Here is an 18,646-nt window from a genome sequence, read left to right on the forward strand (position 1 = left end):
TTTTGGTTTAACATGTATCATTTTATAACGGTCATTGCCTGAATTCACTTTTTTGCTAAACATTGGTAAGAGAAAAGAAAAAAAAAAAAAAGTTTGTTTCACCACATTTAATCGTAACTAATAGTGTTAGGAAAAAGTATGACATAAAACAGACCCTTTCTCACAGAAATTAGAGTTTCTATTTCTCAGTATCTAGTGGCAGCAGATAGTGGCATCTGTAAGCACGACACTTTCCACTCAAAGGACAAAGATTCAATCACACCTCCTGCTGTAGTACCCTGGAGCAAAGTACTTACCCTGAATTGCTCCAGTAAAAAAACAAACCTGTATAAGTGAGTGAAACATTGGAAGTTATTTTTGAGGAAAGTGTCAGATGAAAAGAAAAACATAAGTACATCTCTTAAGATTTCTCCATAATCCAACACACCTGACAAATATTACAGAAAAAAATGTAAAGAAAAACTAAGTTCCAGAACAACAACAACAACAACCTCCCAAGCTTTATCTGAAAGGGTCAAACACAACAATGATTAGTAAAACATCACATCGAGTGCAAGAAGAGAACCACCGAATGGGGTTCAGAGCATGACAAAAGCACAAAAGCAGACCTTTTATAGTCAATAAATATGATTTATTAGTGCAACATTATATGCTGGAATGTCTGTATCCACCTTAGAAGCTAGAGCAACATGTGGACAATCTGCTGTATGAATTCATACTTGTGTTTACATAGGTGTTATTTACACCATATCTCTTTATTGCACACATTCTTCAGTGCCACAGGAAACAGACAGTCTGACAGACTTCTACATCCAAGGAGCAGCGAGAGGGACATCCTTCTGTTCAAGAGAGAGTTTTACATTAGTAATACTGTTATACAAACTGGCCATGTCAATAACCACAGCAGTGAAACTTTTCTTGGTGTGACTCCTTTCTGGAATACATCGGTAAGAGTAAATTCACAGCAGCCCCCAATCACTGCAGTACAACAGTTCATAAACATTTTTAAACTTCCCATTGAGGTACACAATGCTGTGTTAAGTTTGAATGAAACCACCACAGCTTAGAAAAATAGAGCAGCTGATGTAACTATACCTTGAGTTCAGGAAAAAGTTCTTGAACAACAATATCCAGCAGGAAATAAGTTATCTGCAACATGAAAAGGCAGGAAGAAAAACAAGCGTTGAAAGTCTAATTAGGTACAGGGCCCCTTTGCTCATACCCAAACTTCATCTAGATAACATGCCATTTTAAGGCCAATTTTGAAGTGACTTGGTTTGAGAAAAAAAACTCCAGTTATGCACTTTTTTTATATATACATTCTCTTGAAAGCTGGGCTCTGACAAGCAGCCATTGTTGAGCAACAGACAGTAAACCCATGTAATAAACAGTGTTGTATTTGGTACACAGAGCCTTGCCAGTTCCCACAGTATCTACCTGTTTGTTGAGGACTGGCTGCTGGAGGCCTTCAAAGAGCAGCCGGATTCCCTCATACTTGGCCTCGTCGCCAATGCACTTCCCCACCGCATCTGATGGGGAAGCAGGCATGTGAGCTTGCTTTGACATATACATAGGTGAACACACTTTCTAGCTATGGTCTATAGAAGAACTTGGTCACATCCAACAGTTTTTTGTGACCCCTAGATTTAGGCTAAACTAATTAAACTGAAACCCAGACCCAAAAAAAGAATTTAACTTTTCAACAAGACTCCAGGATACTTAAGTCACCTTGGTGAATAAGGTGTGTGGGCTGATAACACTACATAGAGTTCACTGGAAGTTGCTTTGGAGAAAAGCATCTGCTAAATAAATAGAATGAATCCAAAAATGAATAAACTGAATGGTGACGACAGATTCACATGCTTGTTAAATAAGAAATTTGAGAATAAGCTAAATGGGTTTGTTGTCGATAAGGATGAGTCAGAAGAAGAAAAAAAGAAAAAAAGAAAAAAAAGAGGAATTGTTGGCATTAACAATGCTTTTACATACTCAAAGTGATACCTTGAGCTGCCACTCAGAGCTCTTTCGGTGATAAGACATTTTGACTACTCCCAGAATTTCTGAACTGAGCCATCACTTCCTACAAATCAACTACTATACAGACATTTCTACTTCATAACCATTCAAATAGATGGTTAAGAATCTGACAGCTAAAATATTCTAAATATTTTAAAGTTAAACAATTTATAGGACAAGGCAGCAGAGACAGTCAAACTAATGTATAAAACACATGGGCACAGTGAAAATATGAATATGCCTCACAGCTCCTGCGCTGTGGGTTTCAATGATGCTTTAAATCTGATGGTCTGTTTGGAATTTGCATGTTCTTGAGTTTTCATGGGTTTGACTTCCTCTCAGTCAAAAGACATGGCATTTTAGAGTTATCAGTTCATTGAAATACCTTTGTGTGTGCGATCGCAATTAACTGATGCCCAAGATAGAGTCCAGACAAGCATCTCCCTGCATTTGACAAGCAGCTACTGATAATGGATGGACAGACATTTATTAAGAGAAAATTTAAAAAACTAAACTAGAAACAACTGTATTGATGAACGCAACACAAAGAAAAGTCACTGGCTGGTTAAGTTCTTTGAGATAACTAAGTCCAGCCCCTTTCTAAGACGACATGGCTTACACGAAGAGCCTTCTGCTGGACTGATCACAGCAAGTTTGTGTGAAAGAGCTATGTAAGAGGATTACCTGTAAGTGTAACTCAAGAAGCTCTCAACAGAATGGCCAGACTCTTGACATGCTGCTCATATTTTGTCAGCTTCCCCTGTCAAACTTTGTGTAACCAGATTCCACAGCACAATACAATTGTGGATGGATTACGATACTAAGCACAAACACCTGTCCTGACTTAGTAATAAAACCTGTAAAGGAGATATAACTTTGAGAAGGAACACCTAGCTGTAGCTAGCAGCTCTTTCCAAAACACCATCGAGTTCACAGCTCATTGCCAATGAACTGCGGAGGGAACTTCTACTTTAGTGCACTAACCAGGAATGTAGTTCATCATTTCTTCAAATGTCTTCTTGGCCCGTCTTTGTTTGTCTTCTAAGGAACGTGGCTCACTGTTTTCGCAAAATACCGCATCTAAAGTAATACAGCACTCAGCTCAGTGTTAACACACCACAGTTAAAAAACAGATCCCATCCTAGGAAAACCTTTTTTTTCCTTACATGAGCTTACCTATGTTTCAATGCAGTTAGAATTGGAACACAATTTTTTTGGCAAAGAAGGTTTTGAAAGGACATAAACATCATGCACATATACGTATTGGAAATCACCACCAAAAGGTGAGCATTTTGAAAGGGGGTGATGACTTTCTATAGTAACTGATGCTTGACCAAAATCCCATCAATCCCAGTTCCAGAACATGACTCAGTCAAGCCTCAAACAGGAGCAGAAAAATCATGATATCCACAGATGATAAAAGCCACCCACCACGGAGCAGGGTGATGAGGGACACCACACGATGCTCCTGCAGAATCTCCTCCAGCTTACTCCGCAGGTAGTGGTCAACAAAGGCCTCCAGCGTGTTTTTCAGCAGGATGCGTCCACCCATCAGCAGGTGGTGCAGCCAGTCAGGGATGTGGAACACAACTCTTCCTGTGGGTCAGCGTGAATGTAGGTGGGTGAGAGGGACGAGGGCAGGGAAGATACAAAAGCTCATAAATCCCTGCACACTCAACTGAGTCAAACTTGAACTATAAATATAACTTGTCATAGTTATATTTACATTAATGAACTTATCTCCCCTGATAAGTGGGAAAACAATGCATTTCTCATTGCTGGGACTTAAGACTGGAAAGCAAGTCACATCATCACATATCTTGATAATGTTTCACACACTTTCTTTTACCATGATTTTATCTTGATGACATGTATGTCTTTACTGCAGTAACCTTGTCGATCCTATGGAGCATATTTCAGGCTAAGAGGATTCCCATGATGAACTGAACAGGACATACTATGCTGAGGACAGATATCTGTCTGTACACTTTAATCTTGGACCCAGTGAAATCACCTGGACACACGATGAGAAACCACTAACAAGGAAACACCTGTTAATAGATTGAGTCTTACGCTGGACAAACTGAAAGACCCACACTGCAGAGTTTACTCACCCACATACATTAAGTAGTCATACACTCCATCCACCGTGATCGTGTCCACAAAGTAGTTCTGATTATGCCTCTTCTCTGTGCCTTCGGTGCGGCCCGCATTGTTCTTATACAAATCATTGAGAAGCTGACCAGAGAAGAAAGTACCAGAAATGGTTTTAATGAGTGGGACCATCTCACATGGCCACTGAAACCCTGAGTCACAACCACAGAGCTACTCCACTACTACTCACCTTCTTGTTGTTCTCGGAGGTTGGGCTGAGGATAGTAAGCTCTGGGCGACTGGGCTTTGGCTTTGCTGACTCACACGAGTTGAAGAAGGACTGTAAGAACGGTTCCAGGTTCTGTCCTTTCTGCAGGGTGGGATCACATAGGATCTTTCTGAAGCACCATGTAAGTACATAAAGTGTTGCATGCAAAAAGCTTGGATGGCAATAAATCAGTTCAACTCACTCATTTGTGACTAATCTGCAAGAAGTGCTCCCAATTTATTTCTTTTAAATTTAAATGGCATCACACAAAGCTTTGCCATAATGAAATACGACTTTTTTATTTAAAACTAAATTAAAATGAAACTTTCCCAGTGGAAGCTGTATTGAATTTCACAATAAAAAAAAAAAAAAAAAAAAAAAAAAAAAAAAAAAAAAAAAAAAAAAACACAGATGTTGCAAATGCAGGACATGTTTAAAGATATCAGAAGCAAATTTTTTCTTCTTTTTTTTACCTCTTTAATCAGTTTCCCAGGGACCGACTTGATAATTTTCCCTGTTCAGAAAAAATTAACATATTTCATGAAGAGTTAAAGTATCATAATACAATGGATGCATTCAAATACCACAAGATAATTTTGTCTGCATTGTTTCATGCTTAAAATTACTGCATCACCACATCAAAGAAATATCCAGACTGCATAAAAGGGACCCACACCAGGAAAACAATCACAAGCCGTGCCAGGTGATCTGGTTGGCTGCACCATGGCTAGCACTGGGTGGACTGGCAAGCGTACCTAGATTTACATCTGGAAGTGTTTTCTCCAGGAACTGGGACTCCAGACTGTATGGGGACAGGAAATCTGCTAGCAGTTGGCTGTTGCTGAGCTCTGGGTGCCTCAGGAGTTTCTGAGAAGACCAGAGTGATATTCCTAAATCACTGTGCCCATGCACAGAAACATACATACAGTGAAAATGTATTTGCCTCCTATATTTACTCTATTTTCGCAGCTTTTTCCAAGTTAAATTTGATCAGATTTCTTGTCTGCCCCAGTAGCATGTAAATGGGAGCTTCAGTGAAAGAGAGTGAACAATACTGTTTTTATGTGGAAAGAGTGGAAATATCTCCCCCGCACATAGCGTGAAAAAGAAATTGCCCCACAACTTTAATCAACCCAATTTAGGGTGTAATTAGACAAACAAAAGTCAAGTTGGCAAGAGAAAATCATAGTCACATCATGCCACGGTCAAAGGAAATTTCTGAAGAGCTCTGAAGACAAGTTGCTGAATCCTGTTGGTCTGGACAGGGTTCCACCGCCATTTCTAAGGCTCTGAATCTCAGTGGAACCACAGTCTGAGCCACAAACTCAGAAAAGGTTTGGAACAGTGGTGATTCTACCTGTCAAAATCTTTCACAATGCAAGGCATAAATTCAGCCTTACTTTTATACAGCACTCTTCTCGCCGAAGTGACACTGAGCGCTGATCAAGGTTATAAATGTTAAAGAAAGTGCAGAGGAAAATGGAAAAACTCCCAATCTCAGTCAGAGAGGGGGGGGGGGGGGGGGAAAAAAAAAAAAAAAAAAAACCTGTGGGGTCCAAATACCAGTGGCTGCTTTTCCTCCTGGGAATTCTTCTGGGGTGACAGAAGCTCTAATATGGATATGGCTAACCAGTAAACTGCAGTGCACAGAACCTATTAGTCATTAATGAGTGCAAAAAGAACCCTGAACCACATCCAGAGAAGTGTAGACTTTTACCTCAGCTCAACTCAGTGTTCATGACTCCACAATGACAAAAGCATCATGAAAAAGTGGGACACATTGGAGAGCATGCAATGCTGAAACTGTTGCTCACTTTTAAAAAAAAAGTGAAAACTTGCCTACAGTTCACCAAAAAACACCTGGATGTCTCTTACAACTTCCGGAAGAATGTTCTGCTGACTGATGAATCAAAAGTATGTATTTTTTAGTACCTCTGGCAAAAAAAGCCAAACAGTATTTCTGAGTAAAAATCTTCTACCTACAACCAAGCATGGTGGTGACAGTGTAATGGTCTGCGAATGTTTTGCACTGCAGCACCTGGGTGCTATCACTGAAAGAACCATGAATTCTTCTTTGTATCAGAAAATTTTAAGAGAAAATTCTAGAAGAATGTCAGGCCAGTCAGTCAGTGTGTTGAAGCTGAAGCTCAGCAGGAGCACGCAGCATGACAATGATCCCAAATATAAGAGTAAGACATCACCAGAATGGCTGGGCAACACTTCAATGGTACAAACTGCAAATTTAAGGGAGAAAAAACATTTAGTTATGAACGACCTAGTGAAAGTCCTGACTTATATCCGACCAAGATGTTGTGACAAGACCTAAGAAGAACTGTTCATGATCAAGAACAGGATTCCAGAAAAATAATGTTCTTACGCAAGAAACACTTAGTGGGCTTCCTGGCATTAAAGTATTAGTGAGGATTACACTGCTTGAGACACTTCTTCACAGAAGAAGTCAGTACGTCTTTCTTAGAGGCAGAACTAAGGGTCCTCTTTGAACAGCCCTGTCTAATGAGTACCTGCAGATATTCTTGAAATTCCTCCCTCTTGGATGTCAGGAACTCAAAATTCTTTGGTCCCAGTAATCTTTTGGATGGTAACTGGGCATCTGGGAATGAGCCTACAAAAAAGAATAACAACAAATACAAACATTTTAAAAGAGTATTAACAACTAGTAATTTCACGCTTTCGGATTTAATTTCCACGGTTTTCATTAATTAGATTAAGATTGAATTACGTTGCTTTTTCGATGAGTTGGGGTCCAAAATTTCCGGCTTATAGAAAAAAAAATAAAAGAAAGGTTTGAGAGACAGTGTGGAAAGAATAAAAACTGAATGAGAGCAGAACAAAAGGAACACAATACAGGAAGAAAAAAAAAAAAAACCAAGATGTACCATGAAATTCTGTAAGTTTTGACTCAAGGACGTAGAATTCATGGTATCGCCTGTAGACAGACCAGGTTTCAGTTTCATGTCCCACTAAAATGAACAAGGAGAACAGAAAACATCAGCACCTGCCTTTGCTTCTCATCTAGCCACATGCTGTCTTCAGACCACTCGGCCAAGAGGAGCAGAGTGCCACTCACCCTCTTTACGGTCGCATCGTTCCACATCAATGCAGTACACAGGGACCTTCTCCTTCTTCATCTCGTCCTCAAACAAGTCTACATAGGGGATACTGATGACCCATTCAGATAGGTTCCGTGGGGAGCTGGCTGCACTGGTCACTTCGACAGGGGAGTCATCCTCCACTACCATGGTAGCCTCTTCCACCTACATGCAGAGGGCATAACAGAAAGTGGGGCCTTACTGAGGAATGACCAAGCAAATACAGATCATGGCCTTTCATAACTTCCAGGTCAGGTTGTATCCCAAATCTGAAACTGAGAAAGCTTCCAAAATTCACATTACAAGACCCAGGCAGACCTGCACAGAGCAGTTGCTGCCTGTCAGCTGACAAGGCTCACCACATCGTCCTCGTAGTCCGGCATGCCAAGGGGGGGCAGCACGGCCCCCTCCATAGTAGTACTCTTAAAGACGCCCTTGATCTTGCTGCCAATGCGGCTGATCCCAAATGCCTCTCCACGCTTTGAACTGTTCCTGAAGACCATGCACACAGATAGCTTGCTCAGTGTCATCCTGGACCACTGGAACAGGGACCGATGTTAGGCGTACACAATTAGAGTATGCAAATAACGTAACCCTAAATACAAGGATTGTGAGGCATCCAACAGATTAATCATATCCCCAGAAAACCCAGAACATCCTAGTGTGAAGTATCTTTACACAACGTACAAATTAACCTACTTTCCAGCACTTTAACGAGACATCAGAATTAAACATTGTCAAATTATGCTGCAGCATGCTTAAACAGAGGAATGAGCAGCTCTGCCCTGAGGTCCTGTGGCTGAACAAAAACACAGTATGACCATGGACCATAGACTATCACTCCTGCCATTAGCAGGGTAGGATCACGGTGCAAACACTACACCAGTTATGACCTAGAGGGGTGAACAGCCTGTAACTGGTGAGGTGCAGGACGGCAGACAGCGAAAGAAGGCAGGAGATTTGCAATTAAATCAATACCAGAGGAATATTTGACGGCAGGGTCACAGGCACACAGGGAGATGAGCAGCAGACAGGTGGATACATACAGTGAAAGACAGCCATCTGTCAAAAGACAGACATAGCCGCACAAGTGTAGAGGTCAGGGATGAGTGACTACTGAGTTCATGAAAGGGGTGCTGCACACAGCCTTGCACTGTTACAAGTGAGCTGCTGCTGAGTGTTGGACTGAATACAATTTCCAGAAGAAACAGTAGTGGGGGGGCAAAGCTCTTGGAGAACAACGGAACAGAAAAACGCAGCTGGAAAGTGGACTGTTACCAAAAGCCTATCTGGCCCTTGAAGATATCAAGGCTCAAGAGACACTATGTGCAGCCTCAGTGGGCTCATTCTCTTTGCACCGACCATTGGCCACTGTGCACTCTTCACTTGGCCACCCAAGGACACACACAGGTCTCAATCTCTGCCTCTCTTACAAAATCTGTTTCCAGAACAAAAGGACTGATGTCCCAGGCCATGTGTCTCTCTCAAATTAGGCCATTTTTTCTACCCCTTGTATGAATTGAAAGATCAACTGAACTGTAACATGAGAAAATACCGCTTAGCCACAGAACCCAGATTTGCCACCCGCTTTCCTAGGCAGCACTAAACTAGAAAGAACAGTCTAATAGTAATTCCAGCAGTGCCACAGCTAATGCTCCAGGAAGAACTTTTAACACATGCGTTTGAAATACAAATGCATTTAAAATATAAATGCATTTTAAAAACAAGGCAGATCTGTGAATTGGGCAAGACATGCTACAGCCAACCGGCAACTAAATAGAACTGCTGGCACTCATGCAGCTAAAACTTTGGCAAGGCCCTGTTTTCTGTTTAGTGTTCTGGGACGCCATTCAAGCTGATAGTTTCTTATCTTGCATGCAGCTGGAGGACAGAGGGGGCACCTGAGTGGGGCACACCAGTCTTTGTCATGCCATGAACACACTTACCGTATATCGTCCAGACTCAGGCTATTTCTGGAACAACAAGTACAGGGAGTTACGGCTGAGCCAAGAAAAACAGGCCCTAGAGCCACACTGCGATACCGGAGCACAATGCAACCCTGCCAGGGATGTGATGATTGGGGGAAACCATGTCACTGACCAGTACAGTGGTGTGTGCATCCTGCCTTTACTGCACTCAATAGTTTGTTTACTCCAGTCAGTATTATTATTCAAACTGACTCTTGTGCAATACTCAGAAGAGGAGGATCCAGATCCTTGCTTCATATGAAGAAAGAAAAAAAAAAAAAAAAAATACAGTTTGCCCTGAGCGAGACCCTCCTAATAGCAAGCGTCTGGCCTCCATAATTGGACTTGCATATGCATCACAAATCACTGCAGCTGCCTTGATCTTAACTACACTGAGCTTTATACAAAACAGAGCACTGTAAGGAAGAAGAGCGTCATTTCAACATCAACAGGGATTTGAGAGGAAACATAGAGAAGGAAGGAGGCAGGCAGAACCAACCTGCTCAGCCTGGAGCTCCGGGCTAGAGACTCAGCTCCCCTCAGCAGCTGCCTGAAGTACTGCATTCAGGAGAGAGAGGAAAATATTGGATAAATTGTTAGAGAACTGTACAGTATCAAAAAAATCCTTTTAAATACTGTACAAGTCAAAAGTTTGAGTGCACTTGCTGGATTTGTTTGTTTTTTTCCACAAGCCAGTTAACAGTTTTCAGGAAGAAATTATCAGACTTGTCTTCACAACTGTTCTGCACCAGTTCCCAGAAATGCAGGCACTTCTACATTGTTTTGACTTCACTCTTCTGTTGTTTGTCCCATTCAATATAAAATTCCTGTCTCGTCATTTAAACATCCAAAAAAAAAAAAAAATCATAATCAAAACCAAATCCAGAATATCATTACTGTACTGCTCTGGAGATGTTTAATTCTAGGTTTATGATCCATGTTTTCAAAATCACTTGCACAAAACATACTTGCCTGCTCCCATTGTTCTATCAGATTTTCTACTCTCTCTTGCTCACTTATCTTAGTATTTTTTTTCTTTTAATTTTGTTTTTTTTTCCTGTTGTTCTTAGCTGAAAGTGTCACACTGGGTGCCTCACAGCTCTTGGCTAAATCAGTCTGGAGTTTGCATGTTTTCCAAACATAGGGAGAACATGCAAACTGTACAGATTGAGTTGGATTCAAGCCTGAAGTCCAGGAGCTGTGAGGCACCAGCACTACCTGCTGTGCCACCATGTCACCCTCATGATTATTTACACTAATAAACAATTCTCATAATTAATGTAACGGCTAGTAACGCTCAGAATCTTTCTCTTTGTGGAGTATATTGTTCTTTTATGATGAATGATATCGTATTACAAACCAATTCAGAATGATCCTGCTGAGAGATGCTTGCAAGCCAGCACACACCTTCAAGGCAGCATAGACACACAGGAGAAGCCAGGCCCCTTATCAGCGGGACTACTTGCATGATGCTCCAAGACACGTTTTGAATTTCTGTTCTCCTCAGAGACTTCTCATGAAAGTCTATAGCTTGTTATGATTTTCACCCCTGAAATCTGCATGCTTGCTCATAGCTTGGAATTCTCGTAATACGAGTTTTGTTATTCAAGTGAAGCCTGTTCGGTTAACCTAATCACAGGCCAATTCTTACTCAAGCAAGAGGCTAACCAATGATAGCCAGAGGATCACCTCATCGCTGTGGCAGAACATGGGCGTGAAGATGTTTTCCAATATGCTGAGGACATGTTCATAGGCTTCAAACAGGCAGGGCATGGTCTGGAGCTTCACCACATCACTGTAGGTCCCCTGGGCAACTGTAGGCAGAGGTGCAATGTCAGCTGATACAGACTAGGTGTTGTATGCTCACCACACCAATGCCAGTCAATGCAGAAACAATCCACCCTTACTGTTCTGGATTTCACCAACGATGGATGGGTCAAAGCGGATCTTGTCGATGCTCTCATCCAAACAATAGGTTTTATAGATCTGCTTCACCTCCTCATGCAGGCTGCGCATCTCAGAATCACTCAACTCCGGTCGCAGAATCTTGTCATTGAACTCCTCTGAGAGTAAATCAAGAAAAACATAAAGGGGGGGTGTGAAGCACCATTTACCAGACAGTAGTCAGAGCAATGACAGGAGCAATATAGCAGCTCATTTTAGACAAGATGTGACTTGAGGAATCTCCAGCACCAGCACCACACACAATCCCTGCTGCTCCATTAATGATGTTCAACTTCAATAAAGTTTGACCTACTCAGTGGCCTCCCTTGTGGGTCTCCCAGCTTTCTGAAGTGTTTGCCAGGTTTTGGGAAGCCTACAACCTCAGGGCAGAAACTCACTGCGAGAACAGAATAAAAATGATCCACTTTACCTACAGTGAGGCAGAACTGCAACACGTGCACGGCTCCCTCCTGTTTCAGGAAGTTCATGAAGCGGAATAGTAAGTCCTGCTGCTTTCGTATCTCCTTCAGCTCCAGTTTGAGCACCTAGCAGAGGAAACAGGTTGATAAGTGGAGTACTTTTTAATAAGAGTACAGGAAATTATGCTGGAGAGAGGCAGAAATTGGTATCTTACAGATTGTTTCATGTTGCGTGACTCAGCATACTTCTGCAGGAAGGGAACCAGGCCAGACGGTGGCTCTGTGGCAGGTTCAGGCTATTCAAGAATAGGAAAAAAAAAAAAAACCTTGATCAACTACAAATCAACATTTGTAAGGAGTTAAAACTTCATATTAAAAGGAAAAATACAGCAAAATGTACCGGAGTGTCATCGATGAAAATGAGCACCAAGTGATTCACAGTATCCTGTGGAAAACGTCAAGGACAAATAATTGAACCTGGCAAAAATAACTGAAGGTCCTAATAAATCAGGAAGCAACAGGGTACATCTGACCATTTGGTCTTTCAGTCACAGTGGTCCAGAACCTATCCCAGAAGTGTAAGTAGGGTTCTCCCTCTCTCTCTCTCTCTCTCTCTCACACACACACACACACACACACACTCTACAGAAAATTCAGTGATGAAGACAAGCCATTAAATTAATAACTCAACACTAAAGTACCCTTTGGAATACAAAACATGAGAGCAAACCACAATTAAAGACACTGCCCATTTGCTCAAGATGAATAACAGTTTAAGGATAAATGCACAATATTCCCCACACAGACCATTCCTTAAACTGAAATGTTGAATAAAACTTGTCAGTGCCCACCCTAATGCCATCTCTCCACCCCCAGACACTTACGGGATCAGCAAGGAAATCCATGCAAGGGAGAAACACAGATCCAGTTAGGATTTCCCGAATCAGCAAGGCCAGAGACCTGGGAATTACCCACACGTTCATCAACACCTTCAAAACCAACAACTGGACTAAAGCCACAAGACACAGTTGAGATCTGTTAAACTAGTAAACTGCAAGATTTCTTGATTTGTGCATTCTTGAATATTTCATCACCCATCTCCTCTCTTTGATTCTTTCTCACCTCACTATTTTAACAAGCTGAACAGAGGAAGTAATGAAAAGGAAGGAAGGAAAAACACAAGTGATCATTTGGAATGCAGTGCCACTATCTAAAGATGACTCCCTTTTACTGTACAGTTCACTCTGTGTCCATCATGCTGACGGTAGAAAACCTAAATAAGTACATGTCACATAGGTCTCCATCTGAATAGAGCATCACGCTAGTGTACCTGCACTCAGTGGCCTTCGGGGGCAGGATGTAGGGGAACAGCATTTCTGTCAGCTTCCTGAGATAGAGCAGCTCGTCCCTGCGGCTCCGCAGCGCCACGTGGAGGTCGGGTCCATATTCCTCTAGTGCAGCCTGCTGCAGGTTATCAAAGTTCCTAACTGAGAGACATACAGACAGACAGAAGCAGGCAAAGTGGGGGAGTGGGGGGGCGGAGAGAAGAAGAAGAGTGGGGGAGGAGAAATCAGTAAACACCACAATCTCTTTCAGGGCCAGAAATGATGTGTTATAACCCTTATTATGCTACCATTTACATATGGAAAAGCAATTCAAAATAAATCAAAATGAGCGTAATACCTTTCTGCTGAGCCTTAGCAATGATTTCAATGTGCTTCATTGCAACTTTGAGCAGTTTGCCACTTATAACAGTGGGAACATCAACCTGCAACAAAAATAACTGCATGAAGGCCAAGAAGCATCCCATGTGCCTTGAGCTGCAATATGTATAACTGGGAGTGATTTTATATTTAAATGCTGGTTTGTCAAAGGCAGACAAAGACACCCATTTGTACTTTTCTGCAGTTATGAATGTATGAAATTTCTCAGGATTGATTTGGCATGGCCAGCTCAGAAATCTCCAAACCAAACTGAAAATCTATCCCACTTTACCAATATTCATCCCTTGAACTGACCCAAAGATGCTACTAAGTTTAGTATTATGTACTTTCCCAAGAGGGCCAGAATACCCACTGGTTCAAGCACATTTCTTCAGGCAAATGCTTCAGCTGACATATAATAATTCAGGGAATTTCAAAGCATGTCCAGTCAGATATACACATATCTTTTCAGACACACAAGGGATTGTGAAAAAGATCTCAAAAAATTACTAATACAAAGAAATATACATGGAATAAAATTACTTATGTTTAGTATTTCACTTTGTGTTAATTAGTAGCTACTTATACTAAGGGCTTCATCATAAGCTTATCAGAATCTTGCAAATATGCACAAGATATTTCTTTTAGGTGATTCAGTTTAGGTATTATTTCATATAATTTACAGCATGGCTTCGCAATAGACTTGAACCAACCACTAGGTAACTAGTTTGTGTCTTTAGCCATTAAATTTCCTGCCATGGTTTTAAAACAGAAAACGCTCAGGAGTTACAAAAACTGAGACACGAAGTTTGTTCTTTCTGGAGAGTCTAACCCTACCTTTTGGGCTCGGCGGACCAACACGGAGGCAAAGAAACGCAATGTCACTCTGAGCTCATCCACAAATGCTTCATCATCTGTTATATCCCTGTGAAGGAGAGAAGTCAATCAAATAATAAAAGATGTTCTTTCCCTGTGGAAAAAAATGAAGTCAAACATTTCACTGCAAATGATATAAAATAATTATAAGTTTATTTTCACTTACTGGAAAATTAAGACGGTATCTTTCTTAAAGTTTAACTTGATTTGGTCTGTAGATACTCCATAAAGCAAGTACAGCCATAGAAAAATACTTTAATGATGAGAGCCTGAAAACACATACCTGTACCAGGGATACACAAAATTCTCCAGAACTAACTCCAAAACCTTCCAAACAGAAAACAAAAAATTAAAATTCAAACAATAACCGGAGTCCACATTGATAAAAGACGAACATGTAATGCGCCTGCTACCTCTGAGATCGACGCATCCACCTTGGAGTACACTTTCAGGTCCAGCCAGGGCTGATAGTTTTCAAGTAGCAATGTTGGTCTGCAAGAGGCAATGCATGATTACTTTAGGAACTTTTTAGAAAAGCCTGTCTTGTGTTAAAAGCAAATTATACATTTAATTAGACTGAAATTTTGTTCATTTGTTCAATTTAGAGAGGACTTCACCCTCTTGGTTCACTGGGGAGAACAGATATAAGGTGCATTGTGCAGCAGAGCCACTAGATGGAAGCAGATCTAACTTTTCAGCATTTAAAAAGTGCCACTTCAGCAAAAACTCGGGTGTCCTTCAAACAAAGAAATTGCTTTCTGTCCCATCTTTCTAAGTTATGTAATTTCACACACGAATTCCAGCCAATTTCTAAATGAACAGTCATGCATATCTCGTTGAAGAGTATTTTAGTATGAGAAATTGAGTGTGATCAAAGACAACAGTACTTAAAGTCACTAAAAGACGTTTACAAAAACTACTTAATACAATGCAGAAAATATTGATGTTCCCATTTCCTTATTACATTTATTCATTTAGTAGACACTTTTATCCAAAGCAACGTACATCTCAGAAATTGTTATAACATGTTTATAACATTAGTATAACAGGCAGGGTTGATCAGCTAGAAAATAGTCACGTTTTCATTACTGAAAAACTAAAGCTGCCACTTCCCTTGCCAGTTGTTGAGTGTGTGTCTGTGTGTATGCAAGCATTTAGAATAATTTCCCCATTACAAATAGCATCGTGCACGTCGTTCCAAAAGAACACAAGCTGCCCTCTCAGGGGGCCTCATGCAGATATACTATTTCACTGGATCGATGCAAACTGTAGTAACCATCTGCTGGCACAGCACTCACCCATCCTCTTTAAATCCCATCCCACAGACTCATCCAAAACCCACTGCAAATAATTTGTCAATGAGATAGCTGCTGAGATAAGCATTACAGACCTAATTTCAAGGGTTTCAGCTTTTAGTGTTCAAATCCAATACAAAAAAATATAATGAATAAAAATCTGTAGGAAAACCCAATTCTTATATAGTTAACCCATTGTGTCAAATGTTGTTCACAGTGGGCTTTCCTTTTAAATATGGCTCTCAAAGAGCTTAATGTGAGCTTGAGACTGCTGAACTAAATACAGCAAATACAGCCCTCAAGTCACTAAGCACAAGTCTTCCAATGAGAAGCATACCTGTGGCGCCTGCACTTCATCTTCCCACACACCGCGCAACTGTGTCCCAGAGGAAACAGCTCCGCTCGCGTCTCCTGTCCACATAAACAAAAGAAATCAGACTCTCCTAATACATGAAGGAGTGCAGCTGCTGGTGTGGGAAGTACAAGATGTTGCGCACCGGGAGACTGTATTCCATTTACCTTAGGTTTTGGCTTTATGGTGAAAAAGACGTTGGGGAGGAGGGACTCCGGGCCAATGGAACAATAAAATGTGACAACACCCGCCAAAAAAGACCAGAAAACCATCAGGATGTGGAAGAACCTAAATAATAAGAAAAAAAAAAAATGCATGAAATAGTAAGATCTGTGTCAACTGAAGGATCAAATCACATAATAAAAAGAGTACACTACTAAACTGTAGCTATACTCCAGCTGTACAAGATCACAAATTAAGAATGATCAGGATTCGGCGTCTAAAAAATAAACTTGTGATGCGACAAGACGGAACTGTTAACTGAGACAAAACAAGCTGAAAAATAAATAAATACGGAGGATCATAACAGGACAACGCAGCCATTCAGCTCCAATAATAACTAAAAATACTGTATTTGACCATGTTAACCATGGATGTTACTTACCTGTTGAGGAGGACAGTTGATAATATTAAGAACAGTAGAAGAAAACATAAAACTGGATACTGGTGGCCAAGTTCGCGGAGGACCCCCACTCTTAGGCCCTGCTTTAATGTATCCAGGTACACTTTAAAACGAGACATGTTGATCTGGGGAGACAGAAAGAAACAGGCTGTTTTACTAAATACAGTCCAATCCACACTCCACCATATCCCGGTTAACTACTAAGCAATGTAATTATGTAGCTGAGAGTCCCGACTCGGTTCCTATGTAGTTACAAACAAAGCACAATTACTTGCACTGACTGCCACACTCTGGGTTAGTGGGCAGACAGCTAAGTGCTGATGCTCGGGAGAAGTGTGAGTAATCCGATATGATGGGTTTCACTCCCTCCGCTCCTCACACTGTCTCTAACTTTACTCTCTGTCAGCCTCACTCCTTCCTTGTCACATTGACAACCTCGCACTTCCAGTTTAACACCGTCAAACGTCATTCTACGAATCTCACTCCGTGAACCTTGTCCTTTACTTGTTCCTCCAGGCTGACGGATCACTACTACTAGCCACTGCTAACAGACAGAGGAAGTCTTCATCTCGTTTTTTTTCGCTTACCTTAAGCTTAAGTTTTAGTCTGTGTCTGATTATCAAGACGGCTAGCTAAGGGAATGTATGTGTGTATGTATAAATATGGACGTCTATATGTAGACATGTTTTAAAAAGCTAAGCGCTATTGACTGTCGAGGCATTCTGAAATACGACGAATTTCCGAACGCAGAATGTGGACTTCCTGTTTTGCTAAACATATCCCGCCCTTTTCTGATGTCACTTCCTTCAGTAGTGAAAAGTAACGTCACGCGGGAAGGAATGGAGGGGACTGGTGCCGGAACTGCTAACCAGTAGAAATTCTGTCGGTAGCCAATGAGACGCTTCATCTGGAAGTGCAAGCCACGAGCCTGTGGACGTCACGGCTCTCCTCCGTTAACCGAGTCACGAGACTAGAAAGGGAGGGAAATGCCGCGACTCAAAACTAGTTTATTTTTCCAATAACCCAAATCCTAAAAATGACATTAAACGTATCGCTTACATTTACTTCTAAGTTCGATATTGCGGGTCTGAGCCTCACTCCCCCTTATTACTGAAGTAACTTTTGGCAACTGACCATAAATTCAGTAACAAACTGGTTAAGCTGCTTTGATTCCCAAGTTGAAATGAGAAAATTTTGAATATGAAAATATACATGAATTACACATTTTAATGTAGCTATTAACGAGAGGTGGCACTTGTTCAGCTTTTAAGGTGTCAGTCAAAGCAAATATGAAGGCTACACCTGCAGAACAGCACAGTACAACAGCAGCATGGAGAAAGGTATCTTAGAATGCTCATCTTATGCCTTGCAGCAGTTGCACTGAGCAGATAAGTACATGTTATCCATGGCTAGTTTAGCCTTTCATGCATGTATACTTCCAACAGAATAATATACTGTCACACAGGACACATCTCAGGATGGTTCCACAAACATGAGTGTCTCTCCTAGAAGCCCGCAGTCCTCACCTCACAAACCAGTGGAGATTCTTTGGGATTACATAGAATGCAGGGTCAGTGGGATTAACGTCATCCAAATATTAAAATAACTGCAAGAAACGACAAGCAAAGCTGAAAATCACAACTCTATAGAATGTGCCCACCTTCTAGTCAAACTCTTGCTGTTGAGTGCAAAAGAGGGTTCCACTTATTGAAAGGTGGGTATAACTAATGAAGTGGCTAATGAGTGTGTGTGTATATTAATGAATGCTAGGGAAAAGGACTCAAGTACAAGTTAATTGTGTTAATACAAATTGTGAATTGTTCATTTAACAGAAGCACTCTACTACCCACTGGATTTCAGTTTTACTTTGAACTATTAAAAGATACTGCAGAATTATCTTTCATTCGCTGTACCTCTGCACTCAAGAGTCCTGCAGTATAATGAATTCACAGTATTTCTACTGTGACTAATTTTGGTCTA

The 18,646-nt window shown here is 41.1% G+C and overlaps 1 protein-coding gene across 3 annotated transcripts; it reads right to left on the reverse strand.

The window, feature by feature from the left end:
- Positions 1 to 625: 625 nt before the first annotated feature.
- On the reverse strand, positions 626 to 18,206 carry snx14 (sorting nexin 14). 3 transcript variants are annotated; one of them, XM_018743819.2, is made up of 30 exons: positions 18,193 to 18,206; positions 16,649 to 16,791; positions 16,212 to 16,332; positions 16,030 to 16,103; positions 14,811 to 14,889; positions 14,681 to 14,724; positions 14,359 to 14,446; positions 13,502 to 13,586; positions 13,149 to 13,305; positions 12,703 to 12,778; positions 12,219 to 12,263; positions 12,034 to 12,114; positions 11,830 to 11,944; positions 11,363 to 11,518; positions 11,145 to 11,269; positions 9,955 to 10,013; positions 9,435 to 9,461; positions 7,848 to 7,980; positions 7,467 to 7,653; positions 7,276 to 7,359; positions 6,901 to 7,001; positions 5,134 to 5,245; positions 4,852 to 4,892; positions 4,361 to 4,480; positions 4,131 to 4,254; positions 3,448 to 3,612; positions 3,001 to 3,096; positions 1,438 to 1,529; positions 1,096 to 1,149; positions 626 to 839 (listed from the first exon to the last, which is right to left on the reverse strand). In XM_018743819.2, the coding sequence occupies exons 2-30, from the start codon at positions 16,783 to 16,785 to the stop codon at positions 807 to 809; spliced, it is 2,811 nt and encodes a 936-aa protein (XP_018599335.2). In that variant the 5' UTR covers positions 16,786 to 16,791; positions 18,193 to 18,206; the 3' UTR covers positions 626 to 806. The 3 variants fall into 3 exon arrangements, with proteins under 3 accessions (XP_018599335.2, XP_018599334.2, XP_018599336.2); XM_018743818.2 differs by lacking the exon at positions 18,193 to 18,206 and adding an exon at positions 17,254 to 17,420; XM_018743820.2 differs by lacking the exons at positions 9,435 to 9,461; positions 18,193 to 18,206 and adding an exon at positions 17,254 to 17,420.
- Positions 18,207 to 18,646: the final 440 nt, after the last annotated feature.

The sequence above is a fragment of the Scleropages formosus genome, chromosome 1 (genome assembly GCF_900964775.1).
Source record: "Scleropages formosus chromosome 1, fSclFor1.1, whole genome shotgun sequence".
Lineage (NCBI taxonomy): Eukaryota > Metazoa > Chordata > Actinopteri > Osteoglossiformes > Osteoglossidae > Scleropages > Scleropages formosus.